Here is a 25,042-nt window from a genome sequence, read left to right on the forward strand (position 1 = left end):
CTGCAGATGGACACTGATAAGGCTGCATTGATGGGCATTTAAATGTAAGTTTTTTCCCTTAAACTTCCCTCCTAAAAGTTTTTTTCCTTAAAATTCCCTCCTAAACTTGGGGTGGGTGTTATACGCCGGCACGTGTTATACGCCGATAAATGCGGTAATTATCAGTTTATCCATTTTTATTGCTTTTATTAATTGTGGACCCAGGATGAATACCAGTACAGTATCCCCCATTTATACGCTTATATATTATCTACTTTTGTGAGTAGCCATTTGGCTGTTTTGTCTTGTCCAATTAAACAGAAGTTCTTTCATTCTGCACTGAGTCTGGCGCAACTTGTCCTTTTCTATTTCTGTTTTATAGAGCTGTGCATATGTATAGAAGGTAGGGCCCGAAAGTGACTCAAGCCCAGGAGCCCCCACCACCCTAAGTCCTGCCCTGGACATCATCATCGCAAAGTGACTACAGAGGCTCCTTTTGGGGAATTAGTACATACCGTAGGAAGTACTGTTCTGTGCTTTAAAAGCCCCAGCATTCAATGCACCTTAGAAAACTTACTTTAGATATATTTTTTGTAATTTACTTTGGGTCAAATATATTATTACTATGTGGGGTCCTTCCATTTGCTGACAACAGCCGCCCTGTCTCAGTGACTGAGAAAATCGTTCATGTTGGTTCTTGTAAGCTCTTTGCCATTCTGTTCATCACTGGGCTGTCTTCTTGTTCTTATTGCTCTTCTATATGCAGCTCTTCTCTCTGACTCGGCCTGAACACCAAATGCTAGCCTCTAGCCCAGCCTTTCTCAACATTTTTAAAACTGAGACACCATTAAAATATTTTAAGGTCTCAGAATTCACCTTAGCACCCATGTTAAGATTCTTCCAGGCTCATTAAGAAAGTGCCCTTTACATTGGTAATTAATGGGAAAAACATGTCCCCCTCCCCTCAGAGCGCTGGTTAGAATGCCACACTTACAGACAGATAAAAAAGATGATTGGCAACTGGTTGCTGGCTCTGCCAAGTGGCAATAGACTTTGAACGATGAAGGCACTATTGGATAGGTGGTCAATCAGCCGAAGCAACTTCTGTAGGAAGCCTAGGGTAGAGAGTAGCTGCTCTAGCCTACTTTGGGACTGTGTTATTGCCTAATAGTTTGGTTTCCTGTCAAGTCTCATCAGTGGTGCAAACCCAAGAACAACAATGTAGCATGGTCACTGATCAAAATCTAAATCTCTTTGAGAGGGGTCCCTGGTGAATAACAGCCAACCCTTAAACCATGCACGTCAGAGAGCCCTCCTCTACCACTGGTGACCAAATGGTCCATTCAAAACTGTGGCAATCTTCTTATTTGCAGTACACCATGCAAACAAAACATTAAATCACTTAGAAGCAGGTGATAAATTCCCTGTGTGGCACAACAATAAGGCTAACATTGAAAACAAAGCTTGTCTTTTGAATTAAACTAACTAGTCTTACCTGCCATGGCTTGAAGTCCCAAATGTCTGCACAATTCCTGTTATAGAAAGGGCCTTTACTTTTCTGACAAGTGCTCATGTCGTGGAGGGCTTTGGCTATAACCTGAACTGAAGTGTAGATGCTAAAAGAACCTCTTAAATTAGACATGTCAGTGTAAACATTGTCTACGGTGCTGAGATTCTCAAATCCTGTACATAACTTAGTGGAATTGTTCCATGACTGAGTAAGACTCATTTGGTCAAAAAATCTGCATCCAAAAATGTTTTCCCATAATATTTGATTCAGGCTTTTTTCTGGACTTTTGAGAGGAAGAGGATGGATATCAGTCACAAATTCTTTAAAGCCGGGAATAACAGAGCTGTAGAAAGCAAAGCCAATAGAACCCACCAATATCGAAGAATATTTCTCCACCCCTAAAATAGGTGAGGTAGACCAAGCCTCGCTGGCCACAAAAATCTTCCCATTTACATTTTCCTTTAACATTTCTTCCACCAGGAGCACAAAGAAGAGATCACTAGCAAACACGAGCACTGCATTGGCAGTCGACTCTTTTATAACCCTAGTGACATGAGGTATATTTCTGTCTTCACTGTTGTCAACAATGAACTCTGTAAAGGCCACACAAGCCCCAGCTTTGAGGACCTCCTTCTTGACCACTTGAACACCTTGCTGACCGTAGTCATTTCCGAAAGCAACCAACCCCACCCATTTCCATGCAAAATGTAGGATGAGCTGTGCTAGACCCTTTGACTGGAAAGTGTCACTAGGGACAGTCCTGAAGAAAGATGGGAACCGAGTGCGATCACTCAACAGGGAGCTTGTAGAAAAATGACTGATCTGTAAAACATGTCAGAGAGAAAATATGTCATGTCAAAATATTTTACATTTTACATTACACACAATCTCTATCTCTGCAGCCTCAGCTACACAGAATGAATGAACAAGAAAAACTCTGTACAGACTGCCCTGTTCATTCACAAACCGAAGTATACAGTGCCTTGAAAAAGTATTCATACCCTTTGAAATTTACTACATGTTGTCATGTTACTGGAATTTAGTGTGATAGGCCAACACAAAGTGGCACATAATTGTGAAGTGGAAGGAAAATTATAAATGGATTTCAATTTTGTTTACAAATAAATATCTGAAAAGTGTGGTGTGCATTTGTATTTAGCTCCTTATACTCTGATACCCCTAACTAAAATCTAGTGGAACCAATTGCCTTCAGAAGTTAGCTAATTAGTAAATAGAGTCCACCTGTGTGTAATTTAATTTCATTATAAATACAGCTGTTCTGTGAATCCCTCAGAGGTTTGTTAGAGAACCTAAGTGAACAAACAGATCATGAAGGCCAAGGAACACACCAGACAGGTCAGGGATAAAGTTGTGAAGTTTAAAGAAGTTTAAAGCAGGGTTAGGCTATTAAAAAATATCTCAAGCTTTAAACATCTCACTGAGCACTTTTTAATCCATCATCCAAAAATAGAAAGAGTATGGCACAACTGCAAACCTACCAAGGTTCATGGCCCTCCACCTAAACTGACAGGCCAGGCAAGGAGAGAATTAATCAGAGAAACAGCCAATAGGCCCATGGTAACTCTGGAGGAGCTGCAGAGATCCACAGTTCAGGTGGGAGAATCTGTCCACAGGATAACTATTAGTCGTGCACTCCACAAATCTGGCCTTTATGGAAGAGTGGCAGGAAGAAAGCCATTGTTGAAGGAAAGCCATAAGAAGTCCCATTTGCATTTTGCGAGAATCCATGTGGGGGACACAGCAAACATGTGGAAGAAGGTGCTTTGGTCAGATGAGACCAAAATTGAACTTTTTGGCCTAAAAGCAAAGCGCTATGTGTGGCGCAAAACGAACACTGCATATTATCCTGAGCACACCATACCCACTGTGAAACATGGTGGTGGCAGCATAGTGTTGTGGGGGTGCTTTTCTTCAGCAGGGACATGGAAGCTGGTCAGAGTTGATGGGTAGATGGATGGAGCCAAATGCAGGGCAATCTTAGAAAAAAAACCTGTTAGAGTCTGCAAAGGATTTGAGACTGGGGCGGAGGTTCACCTTCCAGCAGGACAATGACCCTAAACATACAGCTTATTCATGCATTAGAATGGCCCAGTGAGGGTCCAGACCTAAATCCAATTGAGAATCTGTGGCAAGACTTGAAAATTGCTGTTCACAGACGCGCTCCATCCAATCTGACAGAGCTTGAGCTATTTTGCAAAGAAGAATGGGCAAAAATGTCACCCTCTAAATGTGCAAAGTTGGTAGAGACATCCCCAAAAAGTCTTGCAGCTGTAATTGCAGCAAAGTATTGACTCAGGGGGGCTGAATACAAATGCACGCCACACTTTTCAGATATTTATTTGTAAAACATTTTGAAAACCATTTATAGTTTTCCTTCCACTGCACAATTATGTGCCACTTTGTGTTGGTCTATCACATAAAATCCCAATAAAATACATCTACGTTTTTGGTTGTAACATGACAAAATGTGGAAAATTTCAAGGGGTATGAATACTTTTTCAAGGCACTGTAGGTACCGATTACTCCCTGTATTCATTCAAAATAGGAAGTGGCGGCACTAACTTGGAACAAACCCCTTTCCTCATGCAGCAGTATGTATGCTGGTGGGTGGGAGAGGAGTGGTTAGCTGGAATTCAGAAGGAATGGGGATCAGTTCGACCAAATGCCGCCCCCACTTCCATCTGGGTTTTAGGGGTCAGCAAAGAAGTGAAATAATCTACCCATCACCATCATTTGTCAGCCTTTAATAAAAACATATATAAACAAGGCCTGGGGAATGCCCAGGAAAAAATTCCAAGCCTACTTACCACCAGCTCGCAGACAACCAAATTAACCTGTCTAACAGTATGCGTTAAAAACAGGGGTTTAGTCCGCACGCATTTGCAAACGCATGCGTAAGCCACAGAGCCTCGTCACAGCACCCTGATATCTGGTCCTAACACTAAAATATGAGTGTCCCCACAGTGGAGGCACATGCATTCTGATGGATAAATGAGGGCAGGTGGACTGAAGGGCAGCCCATCCCTTCTTAAAGGTACAGGAGCACACCAGACACTCAGCAAATAGCACAATATCTGCAAAGGTGCTGGTGCGTTGCTGGACCAATACGCACACCAAAGTGATCTAAAAAAAAATAAAATAGGGCTTTTTTTTTTATTAAAATGGCATACCAACAACATCTTTTATGCTCTTAAAAAATGTAGATTTAGAATAAAAGATTGTGGGTGTGCAAATTAATCAGAATGTTATTTTTAAGTTTAAGCAACACACCTTGTTAAATTGGCTTGGACACCTAGGTAACAATGATCTCTGGCCCAACTCCGGACAAACCTTTTAGGTATTAGGAAGGAGAGGATAGAACATCTGCCAGACATTTACAGTTACCTGTGGCACCCCCCAGGGAGGTTGCCACTTACTTTTGTTTCATACTTGGGTACCATCCGGAGAAAATAAGGGGACTAACCCTGTTATTTTTGCTTTTTAAGATCATTAAAAAATGGAGGCCTACCTTCTTCAAAACTTGAGAAATAGGCCTGGACATGGTTACGACCAATAGATCTATATTTTATTGCATCCACCCAAACATTAACAGCAGCATAATCCACAGTTTCTTCCACCCTACTTTACAAACTATAGCTCAGAATATTTTCCTACCTGTGGGAACCTATAAACTCCCAGTATGTGAGCCATTAAAATAGAAGATGAGGACATTGTATGACCAAGGACAGCCGCCAGATGTGGCCTTTCACGGCAACTATAATTAGGTATCGGTTGAGCCTGACCCGTTAACATCCACAAAGTTCCTTCTAGCTCTTTCCGTAAAGCAGCACAAGAATCAAGAGCAACAAATCCAAGAGTGACATTAGAGAGAAGATCTGGGCTTCCATTGATTTCCTCTAACGCAAACCTCATAGCCTGGAAATGCTGAAACATTTCGAGGAGGAACCTGGATGGTCACGCAACAAAAAAAAGAAAAAAATATGTGATAGAAAAAGATAAATGTTGATTCCTATTTTTTTTAAAGCTGGACATCCAAAAATAAATCTACAGGGGGTGGAAAAAGAGGAGAGGATGGGAGTGGAAGACTGAAGAGCTGTCAACAGAGGATAGAAGTGGGATGAAAGGGATTAGAAGAGAGGGTGGGATAGCGGAAGAGTGAAGAAGAGAGAGGAGGACAGGAGAGGAAAATAATAAGTGCAGAAGGTAGAAGACAGAATTGGATGGGGAGAGATGAGCAAAGAGGATAGGTTAAGAGAAGAGTGGACAGAGGAGATAAAGACCGGAGGGAAAGGAGGGGGATGAAATAGATGGTATAGTAGAAGGAGAGAAAGAGAAAAGAAGAGAGGAAATTAATGTAAGGGAAGGATAGGAAAATAAGTGATAAAGGAGAAGACAGGGATAAAATAAGAGGAGGGAAAGGAAAACAATACCACTATTTATAGGCTTCATTTAGACACGTTCCCATAAAGGCTAGGCACTTTTAACGAGCTGAATGTACCTGGGTTCTCTTCCAGGAGGGTTTGGCGAACGTTAGATAAGTTCAGATACAGAATCCGAACCCCATCAAAATCAAAGGGAGCCAAACAGTAAATCAGTAATAGCTTTTTATTCTTGACTATTAGGCTAGGGATTGTCAAACAACTTGCATGGAGGGGACTGGGCACTGACCATTGGAACATGCACTATTGCAGAAAAAAAAAAAAACAATTCAGATGGCTGCAGCAATTTCAAGAGTGCTTGAAGTGAAACAATAAAAAACCTAATTTAAAGCGTAACTCTACTTTTGCAAAGAAAAAAGCATTCCCCTCTGGGTGATCTATGTACATTGCAAGGATTATAACAACCTTTGTTGCTGAATCCTATCTTTTGTTATTCTGAAGTAATCTCTGTATGTTCCTCTGTGCCTCTGCGATGAGTGGGTCTAATGGGAGTGGTTTCATAATTATCTATTCGGGGTGCACCTACAGAGCACTAATGAGGAAATCTGCTGGGCCTACATCTCTTTACTACAGGGAGTATCTCACCAAAAATGCAATTTTGGTTGCAGGCGATGCCTGAAATCTGACTTGTATCTTAGACAGACCGCTGGGAAAATTGGTGAGCCAATCACACAAGCAGGAAATTATGTTTTTTGGGGGGGGGGGTGGGGGGGGACAGTGCACACTCTGTGTACAGAACAACTCCAGGTAGCCATATTGCACTGCATTTACAGAAAATTTACAGTGGCTGCAGATTGAAAAAGAAAGGTAATTTTTAATAACATTCAATTACAATGTGACTTGTGTCGCAATTGTATACGCTATATTATTTTTTCTTTATTTGCTATTTTTTTCCCCACGAAAGTGGAGTTACCCTTTAAATAGCCTGCCTGGGGGATGTCCTTAAACCTGCTAGTGAAGTGGTTATCTGCACAGTGTACACAACTTACTACAGCAACGCTGACATTTGCAAAGAAAAAAAAATGCTGTTGAAATGCCATTAAATGACAGCTCCCTGTCAACTTGTTTTTCTTTGTTTAAAAATAAGGCATGGAACACCCCCTAAAATACTTACCGGACCCTTAAAGTATTTCAGCATGTGGAGGTACCGTGCTGATGAGGACAAGGGCCTCTCCTGCACAACCCTGGCCTGGTGGTTGTGGGGGTTTACGAGTGGGGGCTTATGGGAATGGGAAAAAAGTTATTTCAGGCTATAGCATATAATGCCACTCAAATTAAAAACAGTATCCCAATATTATGTGTATTGTCTCAATTACATGTACTTTTACAAAGTGTCAACTGTTATGTTATGTTGATGAAAAAACTAAATAAAAGATTTACAAAAAAAAGAAGAAAAAAAAGGAGTTCTAGACTTCCACTACTTCCCTGCTACACTAAAGAATTTCTTTTCTGTCTGTATTTGTTGATGGAGACTTTCCCAGAGGTGAACACAGAAGCCAACAGCAGATGTGAGTAGAACCACAGGTCCAGCAGAACCACTGCAGCAAACAGGAAACTGCAGTCTAATCCATGGCCCATTTCTTCTACTTTTACAGACTGTATTACGTGTATTATAAGTCTCTTGCTCGACGTCACAGAAATACAGGATATCTCCCATGATGATGTTCTCTACATTTTGTATTCACTATACAATAAGGTCTTACATGGAGCAGATGTCTGGTGGAGGAGCCTCAATAAACATGAATTTCTTGAACAGTTTATCAATATGGAAAGGTAACAGAGCCCCAATCAGGATATCCCCATGGCCCATGGCTCCAGAGAGGTTGGAAGCCCTCAGTTTACACCCAATGCCACTGGAGTAAGAGACCGGAATGAGGTACGAGAGGAAGAGATGCCACAAGCAACAATAAATATGCGACTTCAGCCTGCATGGAGGAGAATAAATCAGTGCATTCTATTAAAGGGAGCATAAATCTTTTTTTTTTTTTTTTTTTTTTTTTAGTAACTTATTATCTTTATTTGTTATGGTCAAAACAAAAACACAAGACATTTTTGTTTTTTTTGTTAGCTATTTAATATTGCACCTACATAACTTGTATTCTCATTTCCAACCAGTGGGTGACACATTAGGATCCTTTTTCACATGCATGTTATACTCCTGAAGAAGTGGGCAATAGCCATGAAGTACATGGAGCATCTCTCTGTTCACCTCTAGTCCCCTCCTTTATTTTGGCATGTGAGACACGGTTTGTGGGTTATCCCATGAACCATCTTTATTTAACCTTCCTCTCTCACCTTTATTTTAAAGGGTGATCATGTAGGTAGTATAGTTTGGTTGGTATTTTTAACAAGATATATTTTTCTCCATTTGATCAAGAAATATAACAATTATATTTGCTTATATCCTTTAGAATCATCTTATATAGTTAGAAGTGATGGGAGGGCTTGTATGTGCTGCACCTTGGATCTGCTTTTACGTGGTTAGGGTTGTGTTTTACAGCGAGTGTACAGTCCCACACCAGGATAGGTGTGGCTTTTTTTGCACTTGTATTGTTTCTAAGTTTTTAATGATGGTATTTTTGTACTCTTCAAATTGTTCAGTTAACTATTAAATAACTAAATGCTTTTTATATGTAGCACCATTCTAGAATAGGTTGCTTGAGAGCCTCAGGTAACTCTATTATTTGTCTCCTCTGTAAACATTGGAGCAGTGTGTGATTATTTTTGGCTGTTCTAGGTCTCACTGACTGCAGCCTCAACTATTTCTCATTGCCTTCCACTGGATTCTAAAATGTAGTGGGTTGGAGGAAGCAGACCCTTGGCCTCAATATTTATGTTGTCTCAGCCAATGTCCAGTAGGTGGCTAAGGAGGGAATAAATAGTTTGATGCCTGGAGGAGCAGGGTTCTTGTCCAGGAGGAGAAGATTCCAGCCTAAAGGGCTGCAGCCCTTCTGGGCAGTGTAGCCGAAGGAGTTAATAGAGGTCCCAGCTCAGTGAGAGCTGGGGGGGCATATTTGTTGGAAGGAGTTGGAGCCAAATCAAGAGGATTCACTGAGGATCTGGCCTGGAGACTCACAGGAGAAGTGTCTGGCCGATATTAGACAGAGGCATCTAAGTATATGGGGACTTTGTGAGTATAGGCCTGGATATAGGATTCTAGTGATTGTTCACTGCTTCAACCCCTTGGGCGTCTGCTCCAGTGCTGTTGGATTGGGACCTTTTACTTGCTTTGAGCCCCAGGGTTGCTCTCCTATTGTTTGCTGGGGGGGGGGGGGATTATCTTGAAGAGTATAGACATGGCAGAAAGTGTTCTTTGGTTTCTTTGTGCACTAAATCCAGAGTATCCCAAAACTCACCCTGCACCCCAACCAAGCTCAACGAGCATTTAGGCCTCTTTCACATGGACGATCTGTATGTCCGTTTTTCATCCTTCCGTGTTCGGATGAAAAACGGACATACATTCATCCCTATGGAGCGTCGGATGTCAGCGGTGACATGTCCGCTGACATCCGACCCCGCTCCGATCCGAAAAGTGTAACGGAGGAAAAACCTACTTTTCCATCCATTTTCGGATCGGATGACGACGGACACTACGGTCCGTCGTCATCCGATCCCCCCATAGGGGAGAGCGGCGCTCTGACAGGTCCGCCGCTGCACAGCGTGCAGCGATGCACCTGTCATCTTCCTGCTCAGCGGGGATCGGCGGAGCGATCCCCGCTGAGCCAGCGGATGTTCACGGGGCGGATCATCACTGATCCACCCCGTGAGAAAGAGGCCTAAAGCATAAAAAGACATCCCTTGCCTAGTCATTGAGTTGTTAGACTGTCCGAGTTGTTGTGTGCCTGTACACCCAAATGGAAAGAGAACCTGGGGCAGATTAGAGGGGCCTGTGCTGCACGTATATTTTTTATAAGATGTTGTTGCTTTGCATTTAAATATTTTGTGAGGGAATAAGATATGATAAATTCAACTCTGTCTCCATCAGGTGCGCAACGCTGTCCTGGAGACTATGGTCACCTGTAAATCTGCCCAAAGATGGGCACAGACAAAAATAAGTAAACGGCAGAGATTCCTACTCTTTCCTACGCGATCCAGTACTTGAAGAAAATGGTGAAGGGAGATTAATGGCATCTTCATGCATTACGTCCCCTTTTTCATGTGTTAACATGCTTTGTGTTAAGGCAGTCAATGACTGGTAATACTGTGTGTTTTTGTGCGATGCAACACATATGTGTTGGAGCTGTGTGTTGGGGTGGCTTTAAAAAGGAATGGCACCACAATGTAATAACTGCGCTTCGACACGTTTCGGCACATGGCGAATCAGCTGCCGATGATTCTGACAGCCAGCACTGGCAGCATAGCAGGAGATTGGCCCATCCGCACTATATAGAATTAGAATTTTTTTTTATTCAGCAGACTAAACAATAAAAATGTAACAGTATATGGCCAGCTGACATACAGTACCAAAAGCTAAAAATTTTAGCATAGAAAATATGTATGATTCTGAAAAGAGCAATGTAGATGAAATATGAGTGACATAACAGATAAAAGTGAATACGTTTGATAATATTCAGTGGTAAATGACGTAAAACATCTGAAATGGAAATTCTGGCTTTCATGAGATACCATTAAGTAGTTAATGTACCCAAGATGCCATAAATTCTGTCCCTAAGGTTAAAGTAAATGTAAACTGAATCATTACAATCACATGTAAGCTTTTTTTTTATATTATTGTAATTTCAAAAAGTTTTCCCAATATTTCTTAATCTGCAGCTTTCATCATAGTAACAACATGACATCAACAAAACCTATCATAATATCAGGAACTTTACTTTCTACTTTTTCTACTTTTTACTTTTGTACAAATGAATTTTAGCACACAACTCTACATATGTATAAAAAGGGAAATAGTCAGCATAAGACTACAAAGTGTTTCAGTCTATTGAAATGAATATCAATTTGGATCAAGAGTTGTACACAGTATTGCTTCAGTCAACAGTAAGTGGCATCAAACATGCTTGGGACAAACATAGATCTATACTATATACTCACAGAAAAAAAGTTAACTAAAAAACAAAAAAACAGCAAAAATTTCAAAACACACGTATAAATTTAAAAATTATAAAAATAAAAGGTGGGCAGACTTGATGGACCAATTCTTTGTCTTTTCTCTGTCACTTTTCTATGTTTCTATCTGTTACTTTACTGTGGTATCAACCCCATCATAGTACTAAGGACTTTCATTGTAAAAATGGGGAATTGTATAATTCCTATATATACAGTATCTCACAAAAGTGAATACACCCCTCACATTTTTATAAATATTTTATTATATCTTTTCATGTGACAACACTGAAGAAATGACACTTTGCTACAATGTAAAGTAGTGAGTGTACAGCTTGTATAACAGTGTAAATTTGCTGTCCCCTCAAAATAACTCAACACACAGTCATTAATGTCATAACTACTGGCAACAAAAGTGAGTACACCCCTAAGTGAAAATGTCCAAATTTGATGTTATCTCTCTCACTATCTCACGCTATATAAATCCTGTATAATAATAATAATAATAATACTGGTCACTGGAAGTTCAACATGGCACCTCATGGCAAAGAACTCTCTGAGGATCTGAAAAAAAGAATTGTTGCTCTGCATAAAGATGGCCTAGTCTATAAGAAGATTGCCAAGACCCTGAAACTGAGCTGCAGCACGGTGGCCAAGGCCATACAGGGGTCTAACAGGACAGGTTTCACTCAGAACAGGCCTCGTCGTGGTCTACCGAAGAAGTTGAGTGCTCAGCGTCATATCCAGAGGTTGTCTTTGGGAAATAGATGTATGAGTGTTGTCAGCGTTGCTGCAGAGGTTGAAGGGGTGGGGGGTCAGCCTGTCAGTGCTCAGACCATACGCCGCACACTGCATCAAATTGGTCTGCATGCCTGTCGTCCTAGAAGGAAGCCTCTTCTAAAGATGATGCACAAGAAAGCCTGCAAAAAGTTTGCTGAAGACAAGCCGACTAAGGACATGGATTACTGGAACCATGTCCTGTGGTCTGATGAGACCAAGATAAACTTATTTGGTTTAGATGGTGTCAAGCATGTGTGGCAACAGCCAGGTGAGGAGTACAAAGACAAGTGTGTCTTGTCTACAGTCAAGCATGATGGTGGGAGTGTCATGGTCTGGGGCTGCATGAGTGCTGCCAGCACTGGGGAGCTACAGTTCATTGAGAAAACCATGAATGCCAACATGTGACATACCTGTGACATACTGAACAGAGCATGATCCCCTCCCGTTGGAGACTGGGCCGCAGGGCAGTATTCCAACATGATAACGACCCCAAAAACACCTCCAAGATGACCACTGCCAAAGAAGCTGAGGGTAAAGGAGATGGACTGGCCAAGCATGTCTCCAGACCTAAACCCTATTGAGCATCTGTGGGGCATCCTCAAACAGAAGGTGGAGGAGCGCAAGGTCTGTGATGTCATCATGGAGGAGTGGAAGAGGACTCCAGTGGCAACCTGTGAAGCTCTGGTGAACTCCATGCCCAAGAGGGCTAAGGCAGTGCTGGAAAATAATGGTGGCCACACAAAATATTGACACTTTGGGCCCAATTTGGACATTTTCACTTAGGGGTGTACTCACTTTTGTTGTCAGCGGTTTAGACATTGATGGCTGTGTGTTGAGTTATTTTGAGGGGACAGTAAATTTACACTGTTATACAAGCTGTACACTACTTTATATTGCAGCAAAGTGTCATATCTTCAGTGTTGTCAGATGAAAAGGTATAAATAAAATATTTGCAAAAATGTGAGGGCTGTACTCGCTTTTGTGAGATATTGTATATACTGTATATAAAAAGGAAAATAGTCAGTATAAGACCACAAAATGTTTCAATCAGAGTGTTGAAATGATAATCAATTTAGACCAAGGGTTGTACACAGTAGTGCTTGATGTTATATGACATTATTTTATTTTTGCATTGTATCTATGTTTTTTAATGAAATTTGAAAGTTTTATCAAGAATATATATATATATATATATATATATATATATATATATATATATATATATATATATATATATATATATAAATAAATTACTTTGGACCATTTTATACACATATAGCATTGGATTTATATAGGAAAATATACCTGAAACAAGTTAAATATGATATAAAAAAAATTGTGACATAAAGCTTTTATGTAAGCTTTTACACAAATTGAACTTACTATTTTGCCCCCAGCCCCCAAACAGGTGTAGAACACCCCCAAGCCCTCTTCAAATTGCTATACTTAACTATATCTTGGTTACCGGACTATGGCATTGCTTATTTTCCTTTGTTGGCTTATTAATCGGATTCCCATTTCATGCATGTGCTGCAGTTAGGCCCCATAGACTAGCTATAGACCACATGGATCCAAACTGTGTGGACATCAGACCAAAAAGCTGGTAGAGGAATATAAACAACACTGTGGTCCTCAGAGCACTATCTATCTGAAGACAATGCACCTGCCTAACATTACAAAAAAATAACAATAAACAGTAATGTTGGCAACATATCCAATTTTTACCAGCTAGGCCTGTAAAATACCAGCCAAATGGTAACTCTACCAATGGGACACATGCAAGGTTTGTGACAGTGAATGTGAACCTATTCACGTTCAATGCAAAGCAATGTCCCTGAACTAGTCCATATCAGTCCAGACCAGGAGAAGAGTCAGACTTCCATTGCTGTTGAGTCCCTTTAACATTTTTCCACATTCTCTCCATTTTCCTGTAGCCAAATGATAGGTTACCTCATTTTTCCTTATGGCATGCCGTGATCTGTATGTCTCTGTACATTAATCAGCCTTTTTATAAAAGAAGGATAATTGTAGTTGTTGGATGCAATTCCCTAATTAGTATGTCATTATATTTTTCCTGCAGGAAAACAGCAATTTATGATAACAGTTTTATGTATCTGAATATTTTCCCAGAGGAGGTGTCCCCAGAAGGATTTACTCAACTCAATCCAGTCCTTTAAAGTTCCATAAGCGTTAAAGGACAGTTATCGCAAAACATATTTTATCCTTATATTTTTTGCTTGAGAAAAACATTTAATGAGTTCCTTTTTTTTATTTCACATGCACTACTGGACTTACCAGGCTTAGTAGGCTTGTGCCTATAGGTGAAAGCAGCTTTTCATTGTTTAGTTATTATTATTATATTTATAATTACACAGGATTAGATAGAGCCAACCGTTTGCACAGTGCTTTACAAAATAAAGGGAGACAATATATCTACAATACAATTCAATACAAGAGAATTAGGAGGTCCCTGCTCACAAGAGTTTACAATGTAATAGGCGGGGCAAGAGGTATAAAGGGTAATAGCTGTGAGCAGGATGAGCAGATGGTGAAAGTAAAAGTCCAGTTATTAGGTGGAGGAGGGATAGACTTCGATGAAAGGAAGCATTTTCAGGGATCGACTAAAGGGGGCAGAGTAAAAGATAGCAAGACAGATTGGAGTAAGGTGTTCCAGAGGATGGGGGAGGCTCTGGGAAAATCCTGGTGGTGAGGATGGCAGGAGGTGACAAGGAAGCTACGGAGCAGGAGGTCTTGGGAGGAATGGAGAGGTAGGTTTTGTTGAGTCTTTGAGACAAAGTTGGTGATGTAGCTCAGGGCAGAGTTGTAAATGGCTTTGTATGTTGTTAGTATTCTGAATATTACTTGTTGGGTGAGAAGAAGCCAGTGGAGGGATTGAAAGAGGGGGGTGGTGGACACCGAGCAGTTGTTGTGGTGGATAAGCCTGGCAGCAACATTCATGATGGACTGAAGAGAGGATAGCCTGTGTAGAGGTAGGCTACCAAGGACAAAGTTGCAAAAGTTAAGGCGAGAGATAACGAGGGAGTGAATGAGTATTTTGGCAGTTTCATTGGTTAAGTAGCGGCATATTTTGGAAATGTTACGTTGATAAAGTCTGCACAATTTAGATGGTGATTGGGTTTGTGGCTGAAAGGAGAGATCAAAGTCTTCCCAATGGTAGAAATGCAGTAATTTCATATTAGGCTATTTACACCTTGTTACAATATTCTAAGCCAGGTTAGAGTAGTAAAATGATCTGCAGCCTTTCTCAACCCTTTTACCATAGAGGAACCGTTGAAATAAATTTTGAGGCTCAGGGAACCCCTACTAATAATTACTATATCTACAGCACACAGTACAGTCATTGGAAAGAATGTTCTTTACATTGGTGGTCAGTGGGTTGAGTTCCCCTTACATTGGTGATCAGTGGCAAGAATGTTTCTTTATACTGGGGGTCAATAGGGAGAATTTTCCTTATGTAGTGCTACTGCCATAGGAGCCACAGGAATCACTTGTCCAGGGCTTCCCAACTTGAGCCCCACAGCCAGGCACACAACAGACTCATTCGCTCTTTCTCCAAAGATCAGTTTAGGGGATGTTGTTTTTGTTGTTTTTATTTACGGAACTCTGATTTAGAAAGGCTGGTCTATAGGATCACGTTATGTATATATTCATTTATGTATATTGAACAAATATGTATATTATTTATGTATATCTCCACATTTACTTGTAGACAAAGTTGTCCAGCAAATGTGACATGTTGGGCCAAACTATAACAACATTATGGGTGCTTACAATTGTCACCTTTTATGTCAACGTTTTCAATTGTCTTTTCAAAAATGTGTTGCTGCAACTGCTTCAGCTCCCCTGGCAACATAATGATTTGTTCCAACCCCTGCCACTGCTGGATAGCTTGGTCCACACATAAATGCAGAAAAAAATATAAATAATGGTAGGCAGTGGCGTTGCTAGGGGGTGGCTTTTGGGGCTATAGCCCCGAATCTGGGGCCCATAGCCCAGAGTCTCTGCAGGGGTCTCCAAGGGGGGGGAGAAACTCTCTGGGGACCCTGATGTAAGTGGGGGGCTCTCTGGGGACCCTGATGCAAGGGAAGGCTCTCTGGGACCTTGATTTTAATTGGAAGGCTCTCTGGGGACCCTAATGTAAGAGGGGCCCTCTGGGGACCCTGAAGTAAGGGGGAGCTCTCTCTCACTGCAAGCTAATCTAAACAATTTAAAATAAGAGGAAACTCAATCTGTCCCCAATAAGGAGGAACACACTGAGTTTAACATACAAGGCAAAAACCTAGCTTATGAAACTTTAAGATTGGCCATACACAAGTAATTGTTGAACAAAAGAAAATTACTTGATTCCCCCAACCACACACTCAATGTGGATGAGGGATCCCTCCAGCTAAGCTACTGTATTCTGACAGCGGGGAGACTTCACCACTGTCAGAATACATGCATCAGCACCGCCGGCTATAGCCAGTGTGTAGACAGGTGCAGTTTATCCTCCTCGCTGTAGATGGCACTCTTCAGCTGACCGCTGTGCAGAGGGGAAGGGAGGTTGAGAGGTTCTTTGTTCCTCTGAAGCCTCTGTACTGTAGGTGTCATCAGGGAAGGGGACATCTGATTGGACCCACTTTAGTGAGGGCAATGCTAATGAATAGAACTATACCCATGTGGCTGGCAAGCATTTGCGAAGTGGATAGTTTAGGGACAGGATACCCGCTGGTTTGGGAGAGTGTACTTAGTGCTAGGGAGAAGAAATACAATGGATAGTGGCGCAGGTTATAGTATATAGCATTAGAGATAAGAGTCCATACAAATGTCCTTTGAGCTGTTAAGCTCTGTGTGAGGAAACAGTCTATGCAGACAGGGCAGCCTTGCGTGGGGAGCCGAAGCAGACTCCAAACATGTAGAGAGAAAACAAACAGGAAGCAGACCTTGTTAAGACTGTATAGTTAAGACCCGAATCCTCTTCTTTGCACATAAATCCTCTCTATGTAGCAAATACCAAGAAATTACCTTCAAAATTCTGACACGATGGTATAGGACTCCCTCGGTGTTGGCATCCATTTTCCCGGGACACAGTCCTCTGTGCTGGAGATGTGGCACACAAAATGGCACGTTAATCCACATCTTCTGGGAATGTCCGGTCTTGACTCCTTTCTGGAGGCAGGTACTGGAAATCATCCACAAACTCACTGATGTGGCTCTCCAGAACAATCCAGCGGCAGTACTCCTGAACCTGACTCCAATGTCTAGTAAGCGGTACCGCAAATCTTTGCTGAAACACCTCCTGAATGCGGCTAGGGCGTGTATTCCCAGCATGTGGAAGCAGCAGTCCGCTCCAACAGTGACACAATGGTTTAACAGGGTCTGTGATATTCAGCAGATGGAGAGCCTCACAGCTGCTCTCAGGAATAAGGAGGAGGAACATGGCACCCGTTGGACACATTGGAATATGTTCCGCTTCTCAGATGACTATAACTCGTACATATAGAAGTTTGTTCCCGGAGGCTTCGGGACTGTGGGCCGCCGGCCTCGCCAGAACCCTATGCCTACCCCTCCCCCCTTCTTACTTTTCCACTTCTGTTTCCCCCCTTTTCTATTCCTTTTTCCCTTTCTTGACACTAATAGTGTTCCTCGCCTCCTTTCCCCAGCGGTGGGGGGGGAGGGGGGTAGGGGAAAAACAACACAAACAAAAACAAAAAAACCCCGGATTGCAGTATCCCACATTGGTGCCACCCCTATGCCCGTAGGGTTGAACACCATAAATTGTATATAACGCAATGCATAGACTTAATTCACCAAAAGATGGCAGAGCACTACTCAGACAACAGGGATAGACTGGAGTGACCCCTTGAGAGTCACATAGTTAGCTACAATGTCATGTCGCCATACCTGCTGTTAAACTAATACATATTTGATTTTCTTTTCTTTGCTATGTGTGAAAAATATTTACAGAAACAGATAACTGTCATACTGTATTGTTGAACTCTATGTATAATCTGCACTCCCAAAATAAAGATTTAAAAAAAAAAAGACTGTATAGTTTTAATAGACAAAGTGCAGTAAAAACACTCACATTTAGGTTTCATTACTCATTACAATCTCCGTCACAGCTTCCAGCAGAGGGGGTCACGTCCTGTGCATCCTTATCAAGCTTGAGAAAGAAGCGCGCACTACAGACATCTCCCTAGTGTGCATGGTCGGAAACGCATTGCGATTTTGTCTGTGACGCCATTAGGCCACATGCTGTGTTCTAGTGCTTCCCTGTAATCCACCAGCTGCCTCTTCAAGCCTCGCTTTGGACTTCCCTGTAATCCACCAGATGCTCTCCAAGCCTCGCTTTGGACTTCCCTGTAATCTACCAGTTGCTCTCCAAACCTCGCTTTGGACTCTGCACACATGCTGAACGATTCCTGCTGGTCAGGACGCCAGCCAAGAGAAAGATTCACAGGACGTGACCCCCTCTGCTGGAAGCTTTGATGGAGATTGGTGTAACAGGACTAACCTGTGCCTGAATAATGAAACCTACCGTATATACTCAAGTATAAGTCGATCTGAGTATAAGTCAAGGCCCCTAATTTACCACAAAAAACTGGGAAAAACTTATTGACCCGAGTATAAGACGAGGGTGAAAAATGCAGAGGGTCAACAATGCCCATCTGCAGCTGCATGCCTCCCTGTGTCCTGTGCAGCCTACCTGTATCCTGTGCATGTGTCCTGTACATGTGCATGTGTCCTGTGCATGTGTCCTGTACATGTGTATGTGTCCTTTACATGTGTCCTGTACATGTGTATGTGTCCTGTACATGTGTCCTGTACATGTGTATGTGTCCCTGTGTCCTGTACATGTGTATGTGTCCCTGTGTCCTGTACATGTGTCCTGTACATGTGCATGTGTCCTGTGTACCTGTGCAGCCTACCTGTGTCCTGTGCAGCCTCCCTGTGGCGATCTCCATCCTCCGATCAGCGTGTGATAATACACTTCGGCGGCCATTCCACTGTTTAAAAGCCTCGCCTCCTCCTCGTCTGTGATAGGCAGAACACTCAGCGGTCAGCCTATCACGGACATTCTCTCATTCTCATACCACGGACGAGGATGAGAGAATGTCCGTGATAGGCTGTACACTGACAGCTGTTCAGCCTATCACAGACGAGCAGGAGGCGCGGCTTTTGAAAGCTGGAATAGCCTCCGAACGAATTATCACACGCCGGCCCCAGTCTGCCTGCATGACATGCTGATCATGCAGACAGACGGCGGTGACTCGAGTATAAGCCGAGGGGGGCACTTTCAGCGCAAAAAAAAGGGCTGAAAAATTCGACTTATACTCGAGTATATACGGTAAATGTTAGTGTTTTTAATTCACTTTGTCTATTAAAACTATACAGTCTTAACTAAGAGGCGCCTGCTTCCTGTTTGTTTTCTCTCTTAGTGCTAGGGAGAGGTTCTGGTCAAGGAGGGATAGTGTGGGGATACCATGCCTGTCTCCGCCACTTGGGAACTCTAGAGTTGGTACAAGGACCTTTCCATCTATTTACTAAAGGTGCCTGCAGCGTTGTTCTGCCTACCAGCCACCCCTTTCATCAGATGCTGTTCCAGTAATTAAGCCTACCAAAGTGTCCTCCCAAGTGCAGAGACTTTGTCAAAGTACTGTCAACATGGTTCAAAGCTGTTGTACCTGGGTTGCCTGTAATATTGTGGTTCCATTGCCATATTGTTTGGAATTGTAAGTGAGCACCTTGCCTCTGTCTTCCACATGTTATCTATTACTGATACTTTTCCAAAATAATAATTGTGCCACCTGCCTTGGTCTACCATTCCTTTATTATGGGTACCAATCAACTGGTGCCACCCACAGACCGTGGTGATCAAAAGAAAATTTCCCAACAGGCTGAAAATTAATAGATTGAGTTATGTACAACCAGCCTGCCCATACATGGATTTAAATTTGGCCAGTCCCTGCTGAACCAGCCAAATTTTGATCCATGTATGGCCAGCTCAACTCTTTTGTTAGGACAGTGTTCAAATCTAGTTTCCAAATGATTATGAGATATGCCAGTACAGATATGACTAACTATAAAAACAACAAGAGAAAGTGTATAGCCTCACAATACAAAATAAGCAAGGTATATCTCAATGAAATGTACCATCATCCAAATTAGTTGAGGAGAATAATTTAGGAGTATTTTCTCCCTGTCTTCATTGGTATTCATCTCCTTTGCACCTCATGTCCTCTCCACACCCCTTTTACGTTACTTTCGTTATGTTCCCTTCTTTTCTCCCCCCCCCTTTCCCTTCCCCCTCCTTCCCCTTTCCCACCTCTCCCTTACCCCCTTCTTTTCTACTTCCCTCTCTTTTTTCCCATCCCTCACCCCGACACGATTTCCTTACACGCTGGCATGTTCCTTCTATTTTTGTTGCTCGCTTATCACTTCACCATTCATGACTGACATTTGCATTGATCATATGATCTTTCATCCCCATATTACTTTATTTAAACTTTGGCCAGTGGTTCATATCCCCTTACCAATCGCCGAGGGAGGCTCAGCCGGGCTACCTCGTTGCTGTATACCCCCCGAGGCTCGGGTAAGCAGTTCTATCACTCTATTTCACCTTCCCCATTTTGTAATCGTATAAAAATCTTTTACATGATATTTATTTTTGCATTCTGATCTATATTTACAGATGTATTGTCCTGATGAAGCGGTAAACCCACGAAACATGTTGAAATATGTCATCTGAACCCTTTTAAATTATATGTTTGGTTGTCTCCTTGCTATTTTTGTATGAATACATTTTGTGAAATTTTATCAGTGATTTGCATTATTAGTTATACCTCCTGTATATGTACCGCAATAGTCCACTTGCTGTTTCTCTCTTGGTGAGTCCGGGATGGGGCCCATACTATTTATGTATTTTTTTTTTCTTAACCACTTCAGCCCCAGAAGAATTTACCCCCTTCCTGGCCAGGGCACTTTTTGCGATTCAGCACTGCGTTGCTTTAACTGACAGTTGCGCGGTCGTGCGACGTGGCTCCCAAACAAAATTGACGTCCTTTTTTTCCCACAAATAGAGCTTTCTTTTGGTGGAATTTGATCACCTCGGTGGTTTTCATTTTTTGCGCTATAAACAAAAAAATAGCGACAATTTTGAAAAAAACGCATTATTTTTTACTTTTTGCTATAATAAATATCCCCAAAAAATAATTTAAATTTTTTTTTTCTCCTCAGTTTAGGCCGATATGTATTCTTCTACATATTTTTGGTAAAAAAAAATCGCAATAAGCGTTTATTGATTGGTTTGCGCAAAAGTTATAGCGTTTACAAAATAGGGGATAGTTTTATGGCATTTTTATTCATATTTTTTTTTTACTAGTAATGGCGGCGATCTGCGATTTTTATTGTGACTGCGACATTATGGCGGACACATCGGACATTTTTGACACATATTTGGGACCATTGTCATTTATACAGCAATCAGTGCTATAAAATGCACTGATTCCTGTGCAAATGACACTGGCAGTGAAGGGGTTAACCACTAGGGGGCGGGGAGGGGTTAGGTCAGTACTAGAGGGTGTTTTCTAACTGTAGGGGGGATGGGCTAGCTGTGACACGTCACTGATCTCTGCTCCCGATGACAGGGAGCAGAGATCAGTGACACTGTCACTAGGCAGAACGGGGAGATGCTTGTTTACATCAGCATCTCCCCGTTCGTCCTCTCCATGAGGTGACCGTGGGTATCCCTGCGGCGATCGAGTCCGCGGGACCCACGACCCGACTCACAGAGCTCCCGGCCGGCGCACGCGCACACGCAATGGCATGGCGGGAAATTCAATGGGACTTACAGATACGCCCATTTGCCCAGCCGTGCCATTCTACCGACGTACATCGGCGTGCGCCGGTCGGGAAGTGGTTAAGCTATGCCATGTGAAGGGCAACATGTGGTATTGTCACAATTTGGCTGCAAACGCAGAAAAAAGTTTGCAACAAGTGAAAAAAATACAGAATACATTGATTTTATTGTATAGTGAAAGCAGCAATGAAAACCAGGAACATTACCAGGGGGGGAAATATTTTAGAAAAAGTGTTTACAGAGAATATGTACTTTGTCCATTCACGGCTTGTACATAGTGTACATACCTTCCAATTGCTCCCCCACATCTTGAAGAAGACTTTGCACTTTGTTATAACTTTGTTAGGTTACTCTGGCATTTTGGCCAGACAAGTCAATAAGCACCCAGAACAACATACTCAAAAAGTTACTGGGAACTTTTAGATTTGTAAGTGTTGTCAGATGAAGGAAAACTTCAAATAAGCTCAACAGCCCAGACGAGGTGGCTCCCACACATCAAGGCTTCCCTCAATAGACACCCAACAGTAACTCAAATTATAGAAATACAGAGAAACACCATATAAAAACAGCCGCCACATTTCAGGGACAACACCTCTCTTCCTTCATCAGGGCTCAACACAAGATTAAATATGAACTCAGAGAAAAAAGTGACTTTAGAGATCTATATTGGAAATAGTAATAAACTATATTGGAAATAGTATCAAACTCTCTTCATGGAGGAACAAAATGAAAACAGTTGCTGAGCAGCATATGAGGTCAATAAGCAGATAGTAAAGTCAAAAATAGTGATGGGTGAATGATTCGGCCCAAGAATGAGTTCGGGCTGAACATTTGCCTGTTCGGCCGTTCGCCAAACACCTAAATTTGCAGGGTGTTCTCTGGCTAGCTGCTGCCATAACAAAGATATCCCTCTTCAAAGTAAGGACATATATCAGCGTGCGGCGGTCTGGAAGTGGTTAACAACTGATAATTGCCGGCTTATTTTTTTTCTTTACATTTCAGCTGTCAGTGCGGAAATCCCTCTGACATCTGAAAGAATCAAGCCTAAAAGTATTGGTTTCAGGTATCGGAGCATTTTCATGACTACCGATACTCGAGCAAAAACTTAGTATCGGCATGGATACCGGTATCGGTGCAACCCTAGTAAATACACTTCAAAACAAGCCACATCTGACCTCTTTGGCTCCAGCCATGGCAGAACAAAATAATTCTCATTGTTCACAGCAGAAGTAGTGAAGTAATTCAAGTCGGGTCTCAGTATTCAGCACTCTTCTCTCCTTTCTTGTGCACCTGCTCTACAATTACATTGGAAATTGGAAGGATGGGTAGGATAAATGTTTAAAAAAAGTCTATTATGCCTAAATTGCTGTACCTCTTTGAATCACTCCCGGTGTCACTACCTATGTCTTAACTTAAGCTGCTCAAAAACTAGTTTCTGGACTTTATCTGGAACGGTAATTGCCAGCTCAGTGGTCTTTTCTCCTAGGAACCGAGGAGGTTTGGGAACCCCAGATGTTCTTAAGTACTATTACGCATCCCACCTCAGGTCGGTCACCTCCTGGTCTTGCCTGGCGGCCCCGAACAGATGGCCGGAGATCGAAATGGCATCTCTTTACCCTGCACATCCTTTTTCTCTGCTCTGGTCTCTCTCTCCTCATCAGGAGTCTAGACTACATGAATTATGCTTGACCCCAATGCTGTTTACCTTGAAAATATGGCATATATGCTCCGCCAAGTTCTTTCACTTTTCGTCTCTTCGTTTTCTAGGTCTTCAACTTCATCCATCATTAATTTTTGGAGTTTGCTATGCTGAGAGCTTATTTGGGAAGCTTTCTGTAGTTCATCCTCTAATTCAGAGATCCACTCTTCTGCCAGTGTTAACCTTTGTGAATACACCTGTATGTCTTTATGGAATTGTTCTAATCCATGGGTTATTGCTCTGTCTACTACTTCTGTTATTTTAGGAGTAAGTAACTTCACCACTTCTTGAGCAATCTTTGAGTAGTCGACATTCTCACCTGTACTTTGAGCAGGAGAAGTAGGAGGAGAGGGTGAGCATGTACTGTGTGCTCACAAGCAAGGTCCATAAAGACAAGGATGAGCAAATTTGGGGTGGAGGAACTTGACTAGCCTGCAGAGTCCTATCCTCAGCCCGATAGAACACCTTTGGGATGAATTAGAGCGGAGACTGCGAGCCAGGCCTTCTCATCCACATCAGTACCTGACCTCACAAATGCGCGTCTGGAAGAATGGTGAAATATTCCCATAGACACACTCCTAAACCTTGTGGACAGCCTTCCCAGAAGAGTAGAAGCTGTTATAGCTGCAAAGGGTGAACCTTTACGAACTGAGACTGGGATGCCATCAAAGTTCATATGCATGTAAAGGCAGGTGTCCCAATAATTTTGGTAATATAGTGTATATGTGTGTGTGTCTGTGGTCCATGTCTTTATGAGCTTCTGTACAAGATAAGAGCTTCACAATCTGAAAATGAGCTTCAGTGATGGAGTTTACAGTACACAGGTTTGGGGATCTCCCTATAGAATGATAACTGTAAGTATCAGTGAATGTTGAGCTGTAATTTTCACTGATTTATCCTTCATTTTTATTATTGAAACTCAAGACAAAAAGCAAAAATCCATTCAAAGACTTTATTGTACGGCAGTAAGGCCACATTGATGTGTTAAAAGACTACAGCAACTTTATCCTTATTTCCCCCCATCCTTGATGACACTATTAGTGCAATGTAGTGGAAACAGACAGGAGTGGGCAGCATATATCTCTGAAGATATAAAAATTCTCAATCCTCTTGTGAGTCTAAAATAATTTAGGGTACCTGGGCCCGTTCACATGTGCAGAAGTGCTTTGCTGCTTCTAATCAGGAACTACAACGGTTAAATGTCATTTTTTACTAATTGCTTTGTTGCATTAGACTATGCTATTGAGTGCCAATGTATATTTGCAGTGTGAGATCATTGGAGGGACTGCTGCCTCAGATTCACAAATAAAATTTTTGGGGGGGCATGATGCCAAGCATACAGAACATGCATTTAGAATTTACATACAATTTAACGCCAAATGGAGCCCTAGACAAGGTAGCAGCTATGTACCCCCCCCCCATGCCTGTAAATGACTTTGAAAAGGACTGCAATGGGCAAAGTAAAGGAGCCTCACTTGCATTGCCCTTACTGGCCTAAATACCAACTGCCTACAAGTGAATACCCCTGGTGAAGCAACAGTCAGGTACAGAGCTTTGACCAATTTCACTGTCACCTTGGTTTACTGCAACAGCATGAAGGTTGTAGCTGGGCCTCTGGACCTCCACCAGCCCTAGGCTCCTGCTTAGATTGCCTTGTGGCTGACCAGTTACAGCCCCTAGCAGTTAGG

General features: G+C 42.1%; 1 protein-coding gene across 1 annotated transcript in view; it reads right to left on the bottom strand.

Annotated features, from left to right (window-relative positions):
* LOC141134123 (extracellular calcium-sensing receptor-like) overlaps positions 1 to 25,042 on the bottom strand; it is a 37,258-nt gene that overhangs the window by 11,499 nt on the left and 717 nt on the right. Inside the window, exons 2-5 of the mRNA XM_073623708.1 lie at positions 23,361 to 23,673; positions 7,653 to 7,802; positions 5,165 to 5,456; positions 1,534 to 2,311 (exon numbers count right to left, since the gene is read on the bottom strand). Coding sequence (XP_073479809.1) covers positions 1,534 to 2,311; positions 5,165 to 5,456; positions 7,653 to 7,802; positions 23,361 to 23,673 — 1,533 coding nt within the window. The remainder of the gene's footprint in view (positions 1 to 1,533; positions 2,312 to 5,164; positions 5,457 to 7,652; positions 7,803 to 23,360; positions 23,674 to 25,042) is intronic.

Source organism: Aquarana catesbeiana, linkage group LG03 (assembly GCF_042186555.1).
Source record: "Aquarana catesbeiana isolate 2022-GZ linkage group LG03, ASM4218655v1, whole genome shotgun sequence".
In the NCBI taxonomy this organism is placed as follows: domain Eukaryota; kingdom Metazoa; phylum Chordata; class Amphibia; order Anura; family Ranidae; genus Aquarana; species Aquarana catesbeiana.